The following is a 24,062-nucleotide window of genomic DNA, read 5'->3' on the forward strand; positions in this document are numbered from 1 at the left end:
CATATACAATTGAAAGTCAATATATGCTTGATATCCAAGATTTCTTCTCATATCTCGGTCTGTTTGCACTGTACATGTGCATAGAATGCTGTACAATTGCACATTTTTTATATCAGTATGGTCGGTTTTGAAGAAAGAAACTACAACAGCAACAACAACTAAAAAGCAACTACATCCACAAACGCTGGCTTTTGAAGTTTTTCACAAACACGCAAATGTGAGTTAAGAGTTTGACACATGCATGACAAAGTCAAAAGCACGGTATAAGTGCCAAACACTTCATTTCCAAGGATAAATGACACCCACCAATGGCATTGATATGTAAACATGCTATGTTCATGCTTATAATCACAATCACAGGCCGAATAGCACATGCAGAGCTAATCGGGACTCATCATCGAAACGTAGGGATTTCTCAAAATCCTCCACGATTTCCAATGACGATTCGTGATAGAACCCCTTTGATATACGCAGAACACGAGCATAGTGATCGATATACGGGAGTACTTGAAACGGTGTTATGCAAATGTTTTCAATCGTAAGAAAAATAAAGGCACAAAACTTAAAGGTATTATTGAATATAAATATCACAGTGCTTTGTGTTCGCAAGATCGTTAAAATGACAGTGCTTCGCAAATATCCACTTGGAACAGTTTTTCTTCAACATTTTTATGATCCACTAGTAAAATGATATGTGGCGACGTTTTTTTTTGTTTATATCAGATAAGTAAAAGTTCAGACAAAATCAAATAATTACAGACAGAGGCTCTTCTTTGCACAAACCTTCAACTCCATGGATTAAAACAGGCAATCTCGACTCAAATAAGAACAAAATGCTACTGTATTATTTCCTGTCCTGCCAGTAGGGATTGTCGTTTGTGTGTGTGTGTGTGGAGGGGGGGGAGAGGGGAAGGGGGGCAGTGTTGTGTCTTATTATAAATAACGAGATTGAAGGGGTATCTGACAAAAGATTAACTTTTATCCTTTAAAAATTGTGCGAATAAATTATTGAAACATCAGCTACTTTTTTCATATCCTTTTCTCACCTGTGTTGCAAGGAGAGCGAGAGGTGGTGTATAATCAGACATACTGGTTGATAGGGCAATATATTACTGTTATATGAATATAATGGAAATGTTTATAAAAGTATTGAATATAGCAAGCGTTTTCTGAATCTAATTGATATGAGAAACAGGATTGAATGACACACCATTATTATAAGTCGAGATTAAAACAGGCAATCTCGACTCAAATAAGAACAAAATGCTACTGCCTGATTTTTTGGCCTTCCAGTAGGGATTGTTGTGTGTGTGTGTGTGTGTGTGTGTGTGTGTGTGTGTGTGTGTGTGTGTGTGTGTGTGTGTGTGTGTGTGTGTGTGTGTGTGTGTGTGTGTGTGTGTGTGTGTGTGTGCGTGCGCAGTGTTGTGCCTTATTATCAAAGACTAGATCGAAGGGGTACCCGGCAAAACATTAACTTTTATCCTTTAAAAATTGTGCAAATAAATTATTGAAACATCAGCTACTTTTTCGTATCCTTTTCTCACCTGTGTTGCAAGTAGATCAAAAGGTGGTGTATAATCAGACCTACTGTTTGATAGGGAAATATATTACTGTTATATGAATATAATGGAAATGTTGAAAATAGTATTGAATGTAGCAAGCGTTTTCTGAATCTAATTGATTTGAGAAACGGGATTAAATGAGACTCACCATTATTATAATTGAAGAAGATGAAGGAGGAAGAGTTTTTGTTTAATGTAAATTGAAACCAGCCCATCTATCATCACCCTACTCAACTATATCATACTGTTTGCGGCCTTACTCAACTATTTCATACCGTTTGTAAATTGGGCTTGACTAGTGGTATCCCCTGAAGGACAATTGTTGCCGGCCTGACACGCGCATGTAGGGATGGCTGGGCGCAGGGATGGACACAGGGATGGACACAGGCATGCCGAGACCAAGCTCCCTGTATATTCTAGATTTGATTTGATTTGATTTGATTTCACAAGTCTGATTGAAAAAAAAATAGACTTTCCTGATTATTCAAATGAAACCACATGACCTCAGTGGCAGCTCTCGGCATGCAGTTATAAAAAGAAAAGTCAAGGCCATCCAACTATGTGTTGATAAACAATTTGATGCAAAAATAAATAAATCAGAACTTCACTAAATTGCAAGTCTGGCACATCTTTAATCATGATACCATATCACTAAAAACCACTGTCATCTTTAATCATGATGCATCTTTAATCATGATGCATATTTGATCATGATACCATCTTTAATCATTTAATCATGCTTCTCATGTCTTAAATAGTTGGCAGTGATTGTTCAGTCAAACGTTGTTCATCTTGTGATGTGATATTAAATCAGTGATCACGTGAAATGTCTGATACTCTTTGACATAAAATTACACTTATGGGACAAAATTTATTGTACCTTCTGAGAGGGTAGAAAAAAAACTTAAATGATCCTTAAATTAATATGTTGCTTATAGTCCTGCAAAAAACAAACAGAACAAGCAGGTACTGTAAATGAATCACTCATCACATGAATGACAATGGTTTTGAGTAAGTGTGCTCAAATGCATCATTTTAAACAGAATTTCGAAAAACATACAATCTTGTGATGGAAAGATGTAATAATTTCAACATACAGTATAACACTTGTTAATTCTGCAGTCTTGAATGATGGACAAACATGCTCATGCTTCTCGTAACGATGCAAATAAAACGAAGTGAAAAAGGACTCCAGAAATACGAGGAATAAAAAAAACTTGAATAAGCTAAAAAAAAAAAAAACTTCACAAGGAAAATTCGAGGTGGGTGTAAGGTTTTGATGAGCTTTTGTGAACCTAAAGTGTGTCGAACCTTTACATTGATGAATTGAATAAGTGGGCTTGCTGGTGAAAGTTAGTGTTGATACGAGTCAGCATACAGGAATAGAATAACATATGGAATCAACTTGTCTAACCGCCGATCAAGGTATGCTAATCTGACGTTTCAGGCGTTAACTCTTCATTGGAGAAAAAGAAGTATCAAAAGTTGCTCTTTTGCTCCGACGAAAGGTTAACACCAAAAACGTCAACTTCTCGCTTTTCACCATGGTTTAGCATACCTCGATCAACGTTCCAATTATTTCATCAACCATTATTTATAGAGGTGACTTTATTAATTAGGTAAGTTTTTCACACTTACTACATCAAAAGACATTTTATGTAAAGAGATATAGAGAATGAATATTGAAGCACAATTAAATGGATTTGCAGTATTTGTTATGCATAACAAAATAGGATGCTTAAATTGCTCTAGGAAATGAGAAAATTAATATCCTTCGATGAAAAGGAAAAGAAAATCCCACCTTAATAGTACATGCTTTCATTGAAACAATAATAGTAACAATAGCACACAGTTATGGATGTTACATCATTGATTCACATGCAGTTGTATACACTGACAGTGAACATATTTTGCTCAATTCCTGACTTTGTTTAGATGTTGCTATTTGAAATGTAAGAAGACATTTATGCAAATCAGACATAACTGTGGATGTAATTGAGATGCGAGTTCAGTCTCATCAAATCCACAGCAACTGACTTTCAAGCCCTCAAAATTGGAGGAACTGAAATTGGTCATCATTTGCTGGCTTTCCAGCAATAGCTTAACAAACAAGAAACCTGCTATTATACAAAGAGGGTTAGGGTAGAGTCAGATTCAGAACTGCACACTGAACTCTTTGGTAAAGAATATCACATTGCACAATAAACATAAAGACACATCATGAAAAAAATTAGATGTTTGTGAAATGGCATGGTTAACTTCTGAGTCAGCATACAGTGTAATAACTACACATTATGCATTTTTTATTCTTACTCGTTCGTTCCATTGTAATCATAGTCGGCTGCCTGGAAATGGCACAAAGGTGCTGAGTTGAGTCCCATTAATTAAACGAACATCAATTGGGTTTCTGGAAAGATATGCTCACCAAAAAGTGGTTGAAAGCAGTGCAACTATGATTGTATTATAACTGAGAATTCATGAGCCATTTGACCTTTTGGTCTTACAATCAAGAAACAAGGCATGATTTTTAACATTACATCCTCTTAATGAGTATAAGTTGATATTTTAGCAATCAAGTTTCATACAGTCTTCAGGCATTCATACCACACGCGTACATATATAATGTTCGATAGCAAAAACAAGAATTTCCCATATTGCACTTATTCCGAAGAGCATAGTGAGAATGTTTTCCAAGGACACAGAGCCAATGATTAAAAACATAGATTTCTCAATTATATCGCACAAGGCGTTGTCCTGCAAGTCAGGTGTGAGCAATTCGGTTGAAAATTAAACAAAAATCACTTTTTGAACACTGAGTCTTCTCTGGCCACATATTCTGAAAGAAGCCCTTATTTTATATACTCAATTATCATCTGTCACAGCCGAGACCTTTTTTGTTGTTTTTACAGACTGCAACTCAAAGTAGTTTCCTCAGTAGAATTACCCTATTTGTTTTAACCCAAACGATGGCCTTGTTATCGACACTCTCTCACCTCATATACTCGTTCAAGCCAATCCAATTTGCTATGTTAAGAAAAACGTTGAAAAATTATTTAATAAGATTTTATTGGGATGGAAAAAAACGCATTTGTGACATTTTTGTACAATAAATAAATTATTTATTTATTTCTTTTTACACTCCAAAACTCAAACTGTAAGTTTTGGAATATGTGCAATTTTCCTTTTGATTTAACTGTGTGACAATTTAGCCTAACTGTCACAGTGACAAAGTAATTGAAAACTTTCTTTTCCTTTGACCGTGTTGTTGTTGTTCAAGCAGTCTGTTGTTCCATTACTCTCACGACAAATCAAATGTACCATTACCAGGCCATGCATTCGGTGTGCATATTTTAATTAGAACTGCATACATTCCCACCGGAAAGTGGGTGCAAAGAATGTCGTCATTAGTCTGTACCTAAAGGTTGATTGAAATGCTGCAAAAGAAGTGTAAATGTCACGAGTTTTCAGGGTGTGTAAAATCTGGCTCGTGCAGTAACAATCTACCAACCCAAAACTACACGTATATCTTTTTACCATTTATTTTGCCATTTAGCTCGACATCTCGATGGATAAAAACTGCTTTGTACTTATAAAACACCAGCCCATTATTCCAAATGGTCGCTTATTCAACAGCCCAATGTCAAATGAGCCTATAATTTTGAAAAAGGACAGCGCAACTTTTTGAAATAAACATATTCCTGTGCAGTTTGAAGGCCCTTTAGTGTCATGCGGTCAATGTAATTATCTTCCTCAATGGTAATAAGATGTAATGACACCCAGTAGGTTGCTTTAAGATAAGCATTAAGACTGCCATTAGGACTAATTGCTGTTGGCTTTGGACAAGGCAGTATTAACATTGGTGCCTGTCCCAGCTGTTGTACTGGTAAAGGCTTGTTTTTGGGATCCAGACACTTTACTAGTTGCCAAGGACATAGAGCTAGATGTCTTGTCTGATATTGAGCATGTAACTGGCATTTGCTGAGGGGGAGGGATGGGCTTACAAGAGTTAGGTGCAAACAAAGCACTGACTGCCTGGCCAGTAATTAGGCTGCTGGCCTGCTGGTGACCAACTGTAGCTTGGTGTTGAAAAGCAAATACCCTGGTGGATTTAAGTTCACTTTGTGCAGCTGCACTTGGTTGTCCAACAGTTCTTTCCTGGTTCTTCATCCACCCATGGCCAAGTGACACTGTCCGGCGTGGTGCTTTCGGCTTTTGAGCCTTTTTCTCAGCCAAAATTTCAATGACTCGTCCACGCTGTTGTCCATTCTCCAAGCTTTCTGCTTCTGTGCTTATACGAGATGTCCCAGCATCAAGCAGTTCAGCAACACTGCTTTTGTCCTCTAAAACATTGCACAGCATTTCTTGTTTATCTTTTTGTTCCTTTTCTTTTACTGGTTCTGCATGATGTGACAAAGACGGCTGCCATTTGGGTTGTTGAGATGCCTCTTGTGTCGAATTATCGATGCTGAGATGGTGTTGGGAATCAAGAATAGTATTATGCTCCAATAATGTTTTAGAGGTTTCACTCTTCTGTGTAACTGGAATCTCTGTCATGACATTTGTAGAAGGTACCTTGCATTCCTGAACCAGAGTTCCATCATTGACTTTGTTGGTAGTCATTGTTTCCTGAGGCCCTTGGCTCCTGGCATTTCCTGACTTGCCATCCTCATGTTGCAGCTTTGTGGAACTATAACCCAGCTCTGATCGTGCTAACACTTCTATCTCTGAACCACCGGAAGCTGAGGCCAGGCTTGGGGATCCAGAGTGCCGCCGGCGACTACTTTTCTCACTGGAATCTTGCAAGTGGTGCCAGCGGGCAGAATATCCAAGCGTGGACACTTCTGAGAGTGAGATGTGAACCTAACAATAAAGAAAAGCATAGGATAAAAATGAGTGAGTATGATACATGCTTTGTTCACTTCAGCATATAAAATCCACAGAAGGCAGTGGGAAAGGAAGGAAAAGAAAGAAGCAAGGGGGTGGCATGAGGAGAGTAAGAGTGAGCAAGAAAAATGTAAATCCAGAGTCAACTTTGTGGAAACAACCATCTCTCTTGGTTCCATGAACCTTAGCAAAAGTATCTTTAATGTTTTTTGGGGTTTTAAAAAAATAATTATGCAGACCTTTTAACATGAACTCCATTCCACATTCTGAAACTCATATATGTAGATATAAATCAAGGACACACACACACACACACACACACACACACACACACACACACACACACACACACACACACACACACACACACACACACACACACACACGCTTGGTCGATATCAGCAATTTTTTGGGGAATTGGCAGGTTGGAGTCAGTGTGATTACCAACTACAGTACTTACAACCCCAGAACCCAGAAACCCAGGTGAGTGTCATTCAATGTATACAACCCAGAAACCTTGAGTAACTTTCACTGAAAAACAACGTTGCATTTATATAGGTGTTTCAGGGATATCATCACAAACATTATTCGTTATAAACAGCTGCATGTGATGGGTGGAAAAAAAATTGGCTCGGGAATTTAGAAAATACACACAACTCGCTCAGGGTGACAGAGCACAAACTACTCGCTCAGGGTGATGGAGCACGAACCACTCGCTCAGTGTGATGGAGCAGGAACCAGTCGCTCAGGTCGACGGAGCACGAACCACTCGCTCAGGGTGACGGAGCACAAACCACTCGCTCAGGGTGACGGAGCAGGAACCACTCACTTAGGGTGAGGAAGCACGAACCACTCGCTCAGGGTGACGGAGCACGAACCACTCGCTCAGGGTGATGGAGCACGAACCACTCGCTCAGTGTGATGGAGCAGGAACCAGTCGCTCAGGGTGATGGAGCACGAACCACTCGCTCAGGGTGACGGAGCACAAACCACTCGCTCAGGGTGACGAGCACGAACCACTCACTTAGGGTGAGGAAGCACGAACCACTCGCTCAGGGTGACGAGCATGAACCGCTCACTTAGGGTGAGGAAGCACGAACCACTCGCTCAGGGTGACGGAGCACGAACCACTCGCTCAGGGTGACGGAGCAGGAACCACTCGCTCAGGGTGATGGAGCACAAAATACTCGCTCAGGGTAACAGAGCACAAACCACCTGCTCAGGGTGACAGAGCACGAACCATTAGCTCAGGGTGGCGGAGCACGAACCACTCACTCAGGGTGACGGAGCACGAACCACTCACTCAGGGTGACGGAGCACGAACCACTCGCTCTGAATGACATGTTGTGGCAAAAGCATCCGCAGAGAGTGAACGATTTGCTCAGAAAGACGTAGCATGGTACCGCTGTCGACAAAGGGTGCTTGGCAAGTGGTTTAAGCACTCATGCAAGCACTCAAATAAAATTGTTGATAAGGAATGGTTGGCCAGGCTGTCGCTGCATATCATATAGGATCCCTTTAACTTTAAAGCCCATCTTCACCACAGGCAGCAGTTAATGAAATAAAATGAATTAATGAAATAAAATTACTTAATCCACAAAAGAGTTGAAGCTTCATGCAGAACAACCATGGAGCCATTGCAAAGTTCAATCGCTCGTGAAATAAACATTGCAAAAAATGTGCCATTTTGCCTGCTCGTCTGTGCACGTGTCACGTGGTGAATCGGTTCAAGGTTCACGCAAACGTTATAACTTTATTTCAAAACGTCCATTTTCTTTTTAACCAGATTTGCTTTCATTCCCTGAATAGCACATCGAGAAACATCCGAAAATATAGGCATAGATCTGGCAGACGCTATGGATAGGAAGTCCCTCTGGGGGACGGGTCATGAGATCTAACAGAGAATGTATTAAATCATATAACTCAATGAAACTGGTTAATTTTGTTGCGTTCCTCAATTTTTTTTGTTCATTCAATATAATTATACAAACAGTAGAAAAAGATAAGTTTAATGCTTTGGAAATGTCACATTTTATTGTCAATGTATGGAGGGAACATAGCCTTGCTTGCTTAAAGTAAATTGGTATACCGGCTTAGTTATAACACTTGTTATTTCTTTAAATTATCATATTTCACAAGAGATTTCGACATTTATTTAGTCCGGACAATATCCGATCCTCAAAACCGAAATAATATTTCGATGATTTACTTTAATTAGTCCTTGAGAGTAGATCGTGGAAAATTGAATCATACAATGCATGAAATCGCTCCAAGCTACTAATTTGAAAACTATAATACTTACAAAAGCGATCTACACAATGATTCGTAGCGATGATGAACAGGCATGCAATATGAGTTAGTAAGGAAAGTGAAAGAGAAACTTGATTGTTAAGAAATCATCGTGGCCTGTTCCAAGTCAAGGCATGGTTGAGCAGGCCAAAAAACATGGCGGCTTCAGACCCCAGCGCAGTTCTCCAGGAAACGCCTTAAGACCCAGAGAGCAAGGTGGCCGAGGATCGCCTGATGAAGGATATAATTAAATAATGCTGTTAATTATCTTCAAAAGGGGTGTTTTAATTAACCCAAACACCCAATTTTCACTCTTGCACTTCCTTTGAGTTTTCTTAGTATGCATGCAAAGGTTCAGGCTGCTGGGTTTTGTGGTGTTGGAGTTATAGAGGAGACACACACACCGACACACACACACACACACACACACACACACACACACACACACACACACACACACACACACACACACATACACACATACACACATACACACATACACACATACACACATACACACATACACACATACACACATACACACATACACACATACACACATACACACACACACACACACACAACCTTTTATGAATATAGATGCATTTTGAAATACAAGAATACAATGTGAAAAACTGATGATGATCAAATCTAGAAATTCTTAGCTTTAAGAGTTTGTGTTTAGTTTTCATTTTAAATACTTTGATTATTTTATTTCATATTTAATGGAAAATGTGTTTTAGCAGCGAAAAAAAAAAACAATACAAAGTGTTTTTCAAGTGGAGGTTACCTCTCCCAAAAAGTTATTCGAAGCAAAGCGGTCGTAATCCCATATAGCTACTTCCAGTGTTCTTCCAGGAAGCTGCAAGCACACAGAAACAGACTACAGTAAATAGGAACTGCATTCACAATGGTTTCTTCAAACCCTATTTATTCCGATGAAGGGTTAACGCCCAAAACGTCAACTTCTACTTGCTTCCTGTGGTGGTTAGGATTACCTCGATCTACATCCTATTTATTTCCTCCATTATTGTTGAATAGGATTTAGCAAATATGATTGAATGGGAGACCTAGCAGAAGACTGAAAAGTTATGCATATCTCCAACTGAATGACTTACTCATACATTGTTTCCTTTGTTACGACAAAGGCAACACTTTTACACAAAGGCATAATGATAACAGGCTATGGTGAAAACCATTATTATTACTTCCCCCCCCCCCCCCCGACATCAAACAAATTTTGTCACTTTACTTCGTTGTTCATCACCACTTACCTCCTCACGGGAAATATTTCCAAACATCATTGCATGGTTCCACACTGGGTTTGTAGACTTGTGAACAAACTTTGACTTTTTCTTAAATTCGGATCTGTATGATGCAGCAAGAAGGTACAGAACGTTTATATGGCAGTGCATTTACTTTGCAAAGAAAGGTTGGCTCAACAACAGCCAACGAATCAAATGTCGAGAATGGCAAACATGCGTGAGATCAAAAGATTTAATATCAGCACAATATCTCCTCTCATTAAATTTCTAAAAAACATTGCATTTTATCTAAAAAGCAGCTGATAGCTGTGTGCAAGCCTTCATTAAATCAATTGCAAACAAGCAAAAACGTAATTTGATTGTAATTACAATGAGTAACTAGAAGGGTATTCAGTGGAGTGCATACCTCCACCAGGCTTAACATTTTATGTTTTGTATCCCACTGATAGGCTAGATCTGTATCCAGACCTGAACCAAAATCGAATCGACGTGTTCTCATCACCTATCCAAATCATGCACCAGGTTTTATCATAATCCATCCACAACTTTTTGCAATATCATGCTGTATATAGTTTTTGGCCCAATCTCTCGATGGTAAAGAATCACTTAAAAAAATTCTCGTATCTAAATCTGGATCGTCACCAAAATCGAGCCAATTAATCCTTGTCACACAACCAAGCTGTCTGCCAAATTTTGTCCAAATCCATTCTTAACTTTTTGGGATATTCTGCTGACAGAGACAGACAGACAGACGGACAGGGATGAAAACATAGCCACCATCCCCTTTTGATGGTGGAGGTAATTAGCAGAGATTCACGTTCATTTCAGTTTGAGCACTCAGAGATAACTTTTTGATGGGCAAACTTTGCATGAACAAAGTCACTGCAAACATCATCTCAGGCATGAAAAACGTTTTTTGCAAACTTGATTTACAAGCCTGAAGTTTGGTAGTTCATGTTGGACCGATGGCTGGCGAGAAGCTGGAGAAACCAGTGTTTGCAGGCACAATTAAGCGATGAAATCTACTGTACAGGAAGCTGTGATACCTTGTGCACAATGGTCACCAAATGAACAAGGATGGCCGAGCTAGAGATAAGCACACTCCCCTCTTAGCTGTCTTCCCTGGGTTTGAATTTCGCCTCAGGTATAAACTGTTATTCCGATCTCTCGCGTGGACGTTAAATGGGCGTTCCGTCTGCCAGAATTCGTTGGTGGACGTTAAAGATCCCACAGTGTCCTTCGCAAAGAATTTGTGAGCTATTGCCGGCACCATGGCCAAATTCCAAATTCCTACCCTAACTAGCAGATAAGGCATTTGCATCAGCGACACAGCTCAGCCAATGGTGCTACCCCGCAGCCTTGTGCTGCATACGAACAAACAAACCAACTCCTTACTCTGTCTCCTTACCTTACATGATCTCTTCTTCCTCCTCTTCTTGTTTGGTACATATTGTTACGGAAATGGTCCTTAGTAGGCTACTAAATATAGGATTAGCTCAGATCCCCCATTAAATGCATGTTTAGCTAGGCTGTTCGGTAAAATGGGCGTTACATGTGTGTCGGGAGGTGGATGCATGTTCATTGTTCGTACAGTGGTGGTGTGCCTGGGCTTCTTCTTCCTTCCTTCCCCATCCCGGACGAGGCCCCACCCAGTCGGCTGAGAGGGAGTGGTCAAAAAGAGGAAGTGAAACTGAGGGGAGGAGTTTGTCGGCTTCGTAAAGGGGGAGGAGCCAGTGGCTTCGAAGGGAGCGAACGAAGACCTCTTGGAGTGGTTCAGTTTGGGGGAACAGTCGTTTTCGAGGCATGCTCGGGCTTCGAGGCGAGAAGGAAAGGAAAAAGTGGTAAGAAACTGAGAGGACGGAGGTGATTCTGCCGTGAGAGAAACGGCAGTCGGCTATGAGAAGCAAGCGAAGAAAAGCGAGTGGTGATTCTGCCAAGAGAGAAACTGCAGTCGGCCAAGTCCAGCTGGTGGTGGAACTGAGAGCGCCGAAGCTGCTATCTGCTTTGAGAGGACCTGGCTGCTGCGTGAGTCTGGAGTCGGCTTCGAACGGAGGTCATCGACAGGTTCGGCCAGCATCTGAAGATGGAGCCTCTGACTGTCCCTGCTCACCTCATGGCTCGACAACGTTTTGGAATCCCATGGACCCAGCCTGCGGAGCCCGGCAACTCGAGTTGGCCTTGTCTGGAGAACAGGTCAGGCCTGGACTTGTATGCTGGACCTTGAAAGAAACCACCTGGGACCCATCGTTGATCTTTCGCTCTGGTGCAGTCGACCTCACGGGGTCTGAACGCGCGAGAGTACGTGCGTGAGGTCTGCGACAAAAGGGTGAGCGCCATTTTGTCACGCGGCGTGTTTGAGCTGGGGGCTCGAATCCGTGGACATCGGCTTGTTACGAGCGACATTCGTGCTTTTGACACTTTCCTCTCGTCCATGAAACATCACTAAGTACTCTGTCTTGTCTGCATGCTGTCTGTCTGTCTTGTCTGCATGTTTGTTTAAGGCATATCTCGGTAGGGACCCCCTCGAAACCTGTAATCCGTAGTTCCCGAGTTAAAAACGGGTTAAAGATTGTTTATAAAAACATTTTCGTGAATATTTTGCTTGTGTTGTGTTCCCCGATGTTCCCCAATAAATCAGGTTGGTTCGTATGAAGTTGCCACTATGGATTAATTCGTGCATGTCGAGGAACGATCCGTTTGATTGGCATATAAAACCAAAATGGTTACAGACTGGCAGAAAATGCTCGGCATCTGACAAAACCAGTCTGTAACCGGGGTTCTATTTCCCCAACTGGTAAGGTCCAGGTTTACGTTGGTATAGCGATTGAAGACGCGTGACCCAAAGCCTGTGCCGAGCCCGCCGGCATTATAAACCCCGGAGACGGCGGTGGTGAGGGTGGTGCCAAGAGTCGGGTGAGAATCCCGCCACCCCGGATCCACAACAATATTTTAGTTGTGTTATTGCAGTACTTCATTTCTCATGTTTTTAACAGTTTTAATGCAATATTTTTAACATTAAAAAAAATGGTGGATAATGCTGTGATGTGGAGGAATTATTGTGAACTTCTCCCGTGACATCATGTGGATACTGTGACGTCATATGGATAATTACCGCAAAGTCATATGGATACTGTGTTCAGTACAGTACTGCACACTAACACGGAGGAGTGAGTTCACGCTGAGAAGTGAGTTGTGCATTGCCATTTGAAATTTGCTCTAGCGAAAATAGAATTTAGAAATAGAAAGATAGCTTTGTGGGGGACTGACGGTTATTTCCCCCACAGGCGGGGTGAAAATGAGGGGTTAAGGTTAAGGGGCAACGCCCGCCTGCCCCATTTTCTCAAGTGGTATGACCATGGGGAGCACAACTTAAGTGAATGGTATGGTCCTTATGTTTCATGAAGAGTTTGGTCGGTTTCTGAGAAGATTAAAAAAACAAATTACCTAAATTTAAGGCGAAACTCTCCCCTTTTCAGACTTTTGTCGGGGGCAGATCCAGATGGGGAGCACAACCCCATAATATCTTACTGGTCTGATGCATCGTACTAAATTTGGTCCATATCGGTCATGTAGTTTGTGAGGAAAATATGTTTTAGTGAATACGAGGGATGAGGGTTGGAAGGACATGGCCCCCTTTCCAGGGGAGATACAGCCAGGCGGAGCACAACTTAAGGTTAGGACATGGTTCTGATGCCTTAAGGCCCTGTCACACCTTGACGATTTAGCCAACATATGCCTGACGTGTGCAAAATTGGGCTAAAACGCCGGCACACGTCGAATACGTTATGGGTAATTTTGTATATGTTAATAGCACGCTGGCATACGTCGTAGAACGCTGGCAAACGTCGTAGTTCGCCGAGCTGTTAGACAAATTTTCCATGCTTGAAATTTCCCGACGTATGCCAGCGTATGACTCACACGTTCTGCATAACGCTGGCCATAAGTTATAGGCACGTTACGTGATCATTGACACACGTTACTTGTAAGTTACTCATAAGTCAAAACACGTCGAGGTAATGTTTAGCGTACCCGAAACTAATTTCTAACCTTTGAGTGACATGTTGTAGGTACGTTACGCGATTGTTGACACACGTCGACTCACGTTACTCGTAAGTCGAAACACGTCAAGGTAATGGTTAGCGTCAGTGTTCCAGACTCCCTGGTTTTTTATTTTATTTTTTTTTTCGGTATGACGGTCATGTTGACACTTCGATTTCTAGTGCGGTTATAATATAATTTAATTAAAAGGCTGCCGCTCAACGATTTAAATCATAACCGTCATACCGAAGATATTATTAATTTTTTTTTTAAACCAGGGAGTCTGAAACACTGACGCTAACCATTACCTTGACGTGTTTTGACTTATGAGTACCGTACAAGTAACGTGTGTCGACGTGTGTCAACGATTGCGTAACGTGCCTACCACTTATGCCAGCATATGCGGAATGTGTGTCATACGTCGAGTACGTCGAGAAATTTTCAACATGCTGAAAATTTCTCGACGTATTCGGCGTACAATGACGTATGCCAGCATACTACGACGTATGCCAACGTTCTACGACGTATGCCAGCGTGCTCTTAACGTATACAAAACTTACCCATAATGTATTCGACGTGTGCCAGCTTGGTTCAGCAAATTTTTCATACGTCGGCATACGCTGGCTAAAACGTCAAGGTGTGACAGCGGCTTCACACTTCGATGTCTAGTGCGGTTACGATTTGAATCGTTGAGCCGCAGCCTATTAATAGCCTACACCACGTGATCGTCGGCGATACGATGCCACGCGCTACGCATAAGTTAGACTATCGTTGGGCATTGGTTGTGAACGCCGACAACACGCTCAGCATTCGTTGGTATAAGTTATCTATATGTGATTAAAACGTTCATGTTTGTTACCAATACGTTATGCATACGTCCAACACGTTATTACACGCCCAAAAATAAAAAAAACATCAATAGTTCAGTGTACGACAGCGTTTTACATACATCTTGATACGTTGCCATACGCTGGCTAAAACGTCAAGGTGTGACAGCGGCTTTATGGCAAGTTTGGTCTGGATCTGTCTGGCAGTTTCTGAGAATAAGATTTTTGAATAAAATATCAATATTTGTGGCAAAACCCCCCTTTATAGGGGATGCATCCAGATGGGGATCACAACCCCATGAGACCTTGCTGTCCTGATGCATCATACCAAATTTAGTCCATACCGGTTGGGTAGTTTGCGAGGAGAATATGTTTTTGTCAAATGTTAACGGATGGATGGCCGGACACTGGATCCCACTCTTTGAGCATATTTCAAAGAAATAATCTAAAAATGGTCCCTACTTATTCAATGGTGTTCTTGTGTAAATTCATAAAATGAACAGGTGAAAAACAGAGGAAGGGGGATATTATATATTGTTATGGTTCTGTGAAATCGTCACTCCCAAAGGCAATGACAAACAACATAAAGATGTCCTGAGACAGTTATTTCATTAGTATTCATTTTAGAAAGCTCTTCCCTTATGTTTAGTGGGTGTATGGGACAATATGCATTGCATGGGCTTTAGGTAGTGTTTTTTGGTTCACGAGCGCCAGCCAGAGTGACCACGATATTCGTTATGTCTGTGTGTCTGTCTGTCCAGAGCATAACTCCGTGGACTTTGATCCAATCTTGATGAAACTTGGTTATGTGTTCGATATCAATGTGTAGTTGTGTTTTCCTGGATGAGGGCATGCTTCGCCGATTGTGGGTGGAGCCACGCCCCAAAAAATAGCAATTTTTAGGGGGTAGTCGGATTAAAAATCTATCTTCTCCTTGGGAATTCACTGAATGGAATGGGTTCTTCGGTATTTGAATAGCAAAATGAATTATGTAAAACTTGTTGTTGTCCGATTTTTCATTTTCGTCCTAAGGTCAAGGTCACAAGGTCAAAAACTTAGAAAATTGCGAATTTTGACATAAAAATCATACGACCGCCCAAACTTTGAGAGCTAGGATGACAATATTTTTTATGCATAATCTTGAGGTCATTCCCCACCTAAAGTCTTGAAACCATTTTGCTCTATCTCGAACACCTTGCCCGTGGCGCTCCCTTCAAGTTTGTTTTTACGCTGATTTCATCAAAGTATGGATAATCCGAGGAGTGCGAAATGCCATATAGCCTATATGACGTTATATTGTTCCTGGAATGTTCCAGAGGAAGTTTTGCGCCAAAGGTCATAATCCTTGACCTTTGACCTTGAACGGCCACAAAGGTCAAATTTTCAAAGTTGTGGGAATCAAACCGGGTTTTCGACCTTCTTCGACGAACTAACTACAATAAGCTATAGCACGTATCCTGTTTCCTTATTTTAATGTCCACAACATTGTTTTGTGACCTTTAAAGGTTATGCAAAGGTCAAATTTTGAAAGTTGTTGAACGAGGCGAGAGAGAGCAAGGCGGAGGGACCGGTCCGACCTTTAGAGGACTTGCATCACGGGGCCGGGGGCCACCCCGAAGCGAAGTGTCATCACTTGAATCGGGCGCTCCGATTGTCTCCGACCCCTCACGCGGCCTGTTAAATTTGGCCGGAAACTGCACCACTTCGTTTCCGGCAAGGTCATCTCAGACAGCGAAAATATTCCGCTCCAACCCCATGACATGACACGAATCGCCCACACCGAAATTGGCGTGTGAATCATCCCACAAAAACCCCTGGGCCGTGGCCTGGCGACCGGCTGAGGGTCCCGCATGCCCGCTCGGGCGTCCGACCAGTGCCGATCAACGTGCCCGCTCCGCGCGCGCGCCGTGGCCCGCACTGTACAACATTCCCCTGCTCGATTGCAGCTTTGCTGGCCGTAGAGACGAGAAGACATTCACCATCTGTGGGGAATCCGCTGCTGCCAGCGAGGGCCGAAGGTACAATGTTATGGCTAAATCCATGCATGTTTCGCACAGTACACGTGGATCTGCCATGGCCCAAATGGTCAGTGCTCGCGTTCGCCCGGTTCTGCTAGCGTGTGCGCCGGGTGAACACCGATATGTGTCAGATCTTGAGAAAATACAATACAAAGTCACGAGCGCTGCATTCGTACCCTGCTTTGTACGATAACAAAGTCTCGAGCGGCGTACGTGTCTGCCTTCGAGCACATACCATACAGTTTGCGAGGTTCGGCCATTACACACGTGGCCAGCGCTCACGTCTGCACGACTCTGCTCGTGTGTGCGTAGGACGAACACCAACATGTATCAGATATTTGGTTGAAAAGGAACGCTCCGCTTTTACTTCGCACACTCATATTCTGCCCAACGTGGCGTGGAGTCGCCTTTATCAGCCTCCATATGCATTTCGTGCAGCGTGTGCGTCATGCTGGCTGTGTTTCCTGTGTTGTGAAAAACACCATTCGTGCAGCCTCTGAAGAGATATTCATTCGTCTACCTTTTTAATGCAACCGGAAATCTTCCCCAGATCATTGGAAGCTCGAGTCGATAATCCCGCACTGCCAAGTGCACTGTATGACTCGCCGCACACGTTGGGTTGAGGGCTCGCTTGGGAACGAGGGCTCTGCGTTGTTAATGCTCACGCATCATCATTTCCTCGCAGTGGCCATGCCGGGAGCCCACCCCCTCCACGCGTGACTGTATTCGCCAAAAAAAAGGTACCTCACAAAGATTTCGCCTCAAAGCGAGAAAAAGGTACTGTGGTTCAAATAAGAGGGAAAAATAAAGATTTATTACCCTAACTAAAAAAACATCACAACGCACCCTTTCAATTTCCCACTACACACAAGGAGGGATTCTGTCTACACATATACTTAACGGCATAACTAACTTCGGGGCACCTGTATGTTTGAATATGCCTGGTGTTGGCTTAATGGTTAGGGTGGTGGGCTTAGGATCCGAGGATCCTGAGTTCAAATCCCACTCGGCTGTTGAATTAATACCAGGTGGGGTTGACTCTGCCTGTCATCCTTCCGAGGTAGGCAAAATGAGTGCCAGCATGCTGGTATCCTGTGTCGGAGTGGCCACCCGTCCAGAATTGTACCCAATAGCCAAGGAGACTGCTTAGGCAGCACCAACGCTCTGGACAGAGTATGGTCCCAGTGGATGGATGGATGTATGTTTGAATGCATACGGTTCCGCGAACCGTAACAATACATACATATATATATATATATATATATATATATATATATATATATATATATATATATATATATATATATACAGTAATCCCCCGTTTCTCGCGGGGGTTACGTTCCAAACCCTCCCGCGGTAAGTGAAAATCCGCGATGAATGGACGCCTCCACAAAACACATTTTAAACACATTTTAATCTCAATTAAACACATAAAGAAAACATTTGAAGCATAAAAATGTTTACTGTAAACTCAGTAACGTTGCAAAAACATTGTGATGGGCAGTTGCTGGCATTGTTTCTTCATGGTGGTGAGGAGAGTTTTCGCCATTGTTGCGAAGCGTTCAAGTGATAGGCCTTCGTCGTCGTCGTCCTCCTGCGATGGATCAGATTGTTCCTCCTCCTCCTCCTCGCTTGCAGACTTCGTAAGCTCAGCCAAATCCTCGTCCGTTAATGGGTCAGAGTTGGTTTCGATGAGGTTATTCACTTCGTCGTGCGTCATGTCATTGAATCCTCCTAGAATCTTCGCCAGCTTGACCGGCGTAGTGATTGCCGAATGGTGAATTTCGTCTGGAGAAAAGGCCTTGTATTCGTGGACGCATTCTGGCCACAGCTTCTTCCAACAGTCGTTTAAGGTTTCTTTTTTCATTTCTTGTGGAGCCTTCTGAATTATTTGGAGACACGTTGCTATCGTGAAATCACGCCAATATGCCCTCAGAGAAAAATTGTCGTCGGAATCCATGGCCTCCACGAGGTGCTGCAGGGCGTTGCGAATGTAAAGCACTGATGTTGGCTTCGTCGTTCTTGATGGAGCGTATGGTCGATTCATTCAAACCGTAATGGCGCCCAACCGCGGCAAACGTTTTTCCTTTTGGCGGCATCGTAGGGCTTGGAGAAAAAAACGTAGAAAATATCTGTGTCGTTCACAAGCGAAACACTCAAGACAGTGAGAGTGCGCCTCGTGGGCAGCAGCCAATCAGCGCCAAGGAGAAATGAATAGCGCGCTCTCTTTCTTTGTCTCGTGCGTTGTGTCGACAAACGTACAATTTTTTTTTTGTTTGTTTTATTATGAAGATACTTTCGAGCGCCACCCATTATAATTTATTGCTTAAATAATTTATATTTTATATATTATTACCGCGATGTACCGAGGGAATCCGCAGAAAAATTAGTTACGTTCCAAGGGAAAACCCGCGATGAAGCGGGGGCGCGATAGGTGAACCGCGATGAAGCGGGGGTTGACTGTGTATATATATATATATATATATATATATATATATATATATATATATATATATATATATCCAGAAAAAAAGATTCAAGGTGTAGGCACCCTAAACAAAGAACAGAATATGTTGAAAGAAGACTACTTTTCTCAGCACTGTCATTGTGAACCAGATAAAATATCATTATAGACTCCAAGATGGGGAGGGAAATGAGTTCAACTCATAATAGTTGAATGAACAGCATGACATGATGGTGGAATTTTTCATCTTTCAACATACTGTGCAAAAATAAATGATTAAAACCCATTAGTTTCACAGGAAAAGCCATTCATATAAGATTTGCTTCACTGTTCAATTTGGAGAACTTGCATCTTCATATATTCGAATCTTAGCAGGCTTTGCTCTAATCATTTGTATGACAATGATGTGGTGTCAACCTCAATATTACATGTGGTGTTCCTCCGTGTTACTGCAAGGTATTTGATGAGGTGTGTACAGAGATATAATTCTGGTTAGCACGTACCCTTTCCCAGGGAGCAAGTACACTTTGGCAAATGGATCTGGAGGTTCAGTTCCATTCCTCAAGGCGAGACCTCGTGCCTGTAACACCTGTACCACGAGGCGTGAAGCCCGAACTTCATGCACCACAATGAGCTGTAAAAATATCATGGTATTGTTAACCCACTGCAAGTACAACGCAATGTGATTAGAACAACGCCATTTCAACAGATATAGCCTAACTCCAGTGTGCTATTTACAATATTGATAGAATATGAACTTTCTATCCAGGCTAACCCCTGCTTTAGCAGGGAAAATGGCCTTAAAATTCTTGTTGTGTTGTTGTATAAACTTTCTTTCCACAATGCAAATGACACAAATAGTTTTACACTCCCTCTGAGTGAAGTGTGTTTGTGATAGTGCTCTCTGTTAGCTAATGCAACAGATGCCTGGTTTAGGCAGATTCAATTCCACTGAGGGTCAAAGTTAAGATTTGATGGCTCAGATGAACTGGTGCAAATTAAAATGATCCCTTCAGTCCTATTTAAGAAATATATTGAAATAAAATCGTTTGATACTCCTCTTATATTAATTTAGAGCATCACTTTAATTGTGGCAAATATACTTCCATGACTATCGCTGAGATATTCAAAATCTCACCTGCACTTCACCAGAACCAGCTTTCGTTTTCTTTTCTCCTGCCTGTTGTATGGATAAACAAAAGGCATTAAACAGCATGTTGAATTTATAATCAAGTCTATTTACTTATCTTTGCAGCAAATTATCAAAACTACCTTTATAACTAAAGAATATATGCTTTTTGTGGCAATCTATGGACAATCTAAAAATAAGTAACCAGGAACCATCATTCCCACCTCTGAAATTATATTATCCTAGTATAAAGCCCGTCAAAAATGACGGGTTGGAACAGTTTACTTCACGGTGCAGTTGTGTGAGTGTACCAAAGTTTGAAGCCTGGGCTGAGTGTCAGGTGTGCTTACATCTTCTTTATTTATTTGACATTCTGCAGACGTAAATGAACACTCAGTTTACTCTCCGTGCATTACTCATCAAGTGCAGCAAATTTCACCTCCCTGTGACTTGTATTTATTGTTGTTTTTTTAAAAACGCTTCTGTACACCACCATTGAGGCACAGTTGCAAGTCAACTTCTATATTTCCAAAAGAAGAGACGTAATTACTCTTCAATGGAAAATGTTTTTCGAGCTTTTTATCGTGAAAAAAATAGACCGTAGTGAACACACAGTCGTGTTAAAAGATTGGCCTTTAAAACCATTCTTAAATCATCCTTTTGACGGGGGACAGACATGACACAAACAAATACACAAGCACACATTGTGTTTTATATGGTAGATATTTGCTTAATTAAATAAATTATATTAAACTTAATTTGCTTCGTTAAATTGAAACATATTGCAAATATTATATATTAAAATTAAAAAATAATTATATATATATATATATTGTTGCGGGCTGGGTATCGGGTGAGAAGACCACCAGGGGGGGAAGCTATCTTGGGTTCCCACCAGACTCCCCAGAATTGCAGGCCGTGGCACACGGATAATTCCGTGACGCGGCGGGTCGCTAACCGACCGTGAACGCCAATAACTCAATCGTGTGATCTAGGGTCCTCCTGTCTGTGAGTTAACAACCTGGTTACCTAATCACGTGATTTAATTATCGGGTAACACGCCCTTGGTACGCCTTGTCCGAACTGGATCACTTTACCGGATCGGATGCAGTCGAGCGACACTGCCAAGGACATACCGACTAAGAGGAATGGATCGTTGGGAACAATGTCCCGTCTAAGTTAGAATACAGACCATGCTGGATCAATGAAAGAAAAGACGGAATGAGCTAGGAACATTTGTACAAAGGGATTTATTAACAAGCAGGTGAGAAAAGACATGTGGCACAGTGAATATAGCTTTTATTGTTGTCTGTAGCAGGAATAGGAAGAAATGTGCGAGGTGCGGCAATATACAAGCAACTTACTAAAGCAGACACAGAGCAGAGTTATCCTGATACAATTATTGTACGATCTTAACTTAAACGAGGACAGGCACCAGGACAGACACATGCACACGCACACACACAACCCGATAAAGTGGAGTTGATGAAGAGAAAAAGGAGAGGAGATGTGGCTAACGGTCTCTCAATACCTTGCACGATTGCCCGATCGCGTCACCAATACGTTTTTTTGGGGGCGGGGATGCTCCACTGGGCGATACCTCCCTGACAGCTGGCGTGTCGTCTCTTGCTTCGTGGACTTGGGGCAGCGACTGTTGGTCCAGAGAATGAGACGCGACTGTCGGGCGTAAAGGGAGGGACTTGGGGTGGAGCCAATAGGTGGATAGAGAGGTGGAGCCAGCAGGCAAATTGGTAAAGAAGGGCAGAGCCAGCAGGCGAATGGGTATGTTGTCGATCCCAAGCCAGACAGAACGAGCCATCAGGAATGAAGAAAGGAACAATGGGCAGGAACGACACACCAGGAACGACGAGCAGGAACGACGACCACTCTGGAAAGACACAACAGGAACGACAAGCAAGAACAACACACCAGGAACGACGACTCCGTGCCATGCCCCGGCGACCCCTGGTAGACACTGGTCAATGTGCCTACTCCATGGTGCGCCACGCGGCCCGAGCGATCCGGCCGCACAGCATGCCGCAGCCTGATAGCAGCTGCATCGGGGTGGAGGTGCGGGAGGATGTCTGCCGTCCGCGGGAGACATTTGTTGGTGTCGTGGTGAGCGAAGACCGATGGTAAGATGTTATTGTAACTCCATGCACAAACCCGACCAAAGATGTGTGTTATTCGTGCCTCGTTCTGCATGATGATAAAGTATCACGGCTGCGCGCGAGTGCACCATTAAGCACGTGGCCAGCGCGCGGGTCCGCCAGCCATCGAGCATCGTGTTCTCAGTTATCAAAGGCGGTGGGATGCACGGTGCCAGCCCTGATATGTGTCAGGCAATTGAGGGAAAAGTCTGGATATAATTATGTATCTCGAGTTGAGTTGAAGAAGAAGAGAGATATAATTATTAAATGCAGAAATGGGTTGAAAAGAACACGCTTCGTGCATCCTGTACAGTGGGTGGAGGTTGTTATTTGTTTGCTTCTATGGTTGGCCTTCGCGAAGATGCATACGTTGAGGGTGTGGCTGCAGTTTTTACAGGCGGCTGTCTGAGTGCAGTGCCTGCTTTGATTTATTTCAGGAAGAAGAGGAAAAGAGTGGGAATGAAGATCGAGATATAATCACACCGAACTGAGATCTACACAACTCACTGTCCCGTTGTCACGCCAGACAAAAGGGAAGGGACTATGTGAACGTATATTAATGGAATAACTTTCTGGGGACCGCTGTATGATGGTTGCTATTGCTTTAGAGGGATGCGGTTCCCAAACCGCAATAAAGATATATAGGTATATACATATATATATATATATATATATATATATATATATATATATATATATATATATATATATATATATATATATAGACATACATATATATATATATATACATATATATATATATATACATATATATACATACAAATATACATAAATATATACATACACACAGTGGGGAGAACAAGTATTTGATACACTGCCGATTTTGCAGGTTTTCCCACTTACAAAGCACGTAGAGGTCTGTAATTTTTATCATAGGTACACTTCAACTGTGAAAGACGGAATCTAAATCAAAAATCCTGAAAATCACATTGTATGATTTTTAAATAATTAATTTGCATTTTATTGCATGAAATAAGTATTTGATACATCAGAAAAACAGAACTTAATATTTGGTACAGAAACCTTTGTTTGCAATTACAGAGATCAGACGTTTCCTATAGTTCTTAACCAGGTTTGCACAGACTGCAGCAGGGATTTTGGCCCACTCCTCCATACAGATCTTCTCCAGATCCTTCAAGTTTCGGGGCTGTCGCTGGGCAACACAGACTTTCAGCTCCCTCCAAAGATTTTCTATTGGGTTCAGGTCTGGAGACTGGCTAGGCCACTCCACGACCTTGAGATGCTTCTTACGGAACCACTCCTTAGTTGCCCTGGCTGTGTGTTTCGGTCGTTGTCATGCTGGAAGACCCAGCCATGCCCCATCTTCAATGCTCTTGTTAAGGGAAGGAGGTTGTTGGCCAAGATCTCGCGATACATGGCCCTATCCATCCTCCCCTCAATACGGTGCAGTCGTC

The 24,062-nt window shown here is 42.2% G+C and overlaps 1 protein-coding gene and 1 long non-coding RNA gene across 2 annotated transcripts in view; one reads left to right on the forward strand and one right to left on the reverse strand.

Moving 5' to 3' along the window:
- Nucleotides 1-1,299: 1,299 nt before the first annotated feature.
- LOC147019028 (uncharacterized) overlaps nucleotides 1,300-24,062 on the reverse strand; it is a 198,672-nt gene continuing 175,909 nt past the window's right edge. The window contains exons 10-14 of the mRNA XM_085899206.1: nucleotides 20,486-20,527; nucleotides 19,851-19,981; nucleotides 10,010-10,103; nucleotides 9,526-9,597; nucleotides 1,300-6,422 (exon numbers count right to left, since the gene is read on the reverse strand). Of these exons, the coding sequence (XP_085755332.1) occupies nucleotides 5,382-6,422; nucleotides 9,526-9,597; nucleotides 10,010-10,103; nucleotides 19,851-19,981; nucleotides 20,486-20,527 (1,380 nt within the window). The 3' untranslated portion in view covers nucleotides 1,300-5,381. The remainder of the gene's footprint in view (nucleotides 6,423-9,525; nucleotides 9,598-10,009; nucleotides 10,104-19,850; nucleotides 19,982-20,485; nucleotides 20,528-24,062) is intronic.
- Nucleotides 16,584-24,062, forward strand: part of LOC147019029 (uncharacterized) — a 41,175-nt gene continuing 33,696 nt past the window's right edge. Inside the window, exon 1 of the long non-coding RNA XR_015062617.1 lies at nucleotides 16,584-16,883. This is a non-coding gene — a long non-coding RNA (uncharacterized LOC147019029). The remainder of the gene's footprint in view (nucleotides 16,884-24,062) is intronic.

The sequence above is a fragment of the Eptatretus burgeri genome, chromosome 10 (genome assembly GCF_056783735.1).
Source record: "Eptatretus burgeri isolate ZD-2024b chromosome 10, Ebu_testis_v1, whole genome shotgun sequence".
Classification (NCBI taxonomy): Eukaryota; Metazoa; Chordata; class Myxini; order Myxiniformes; family Myxinidae; genus Eptatretus; species Eptatretus burgeri.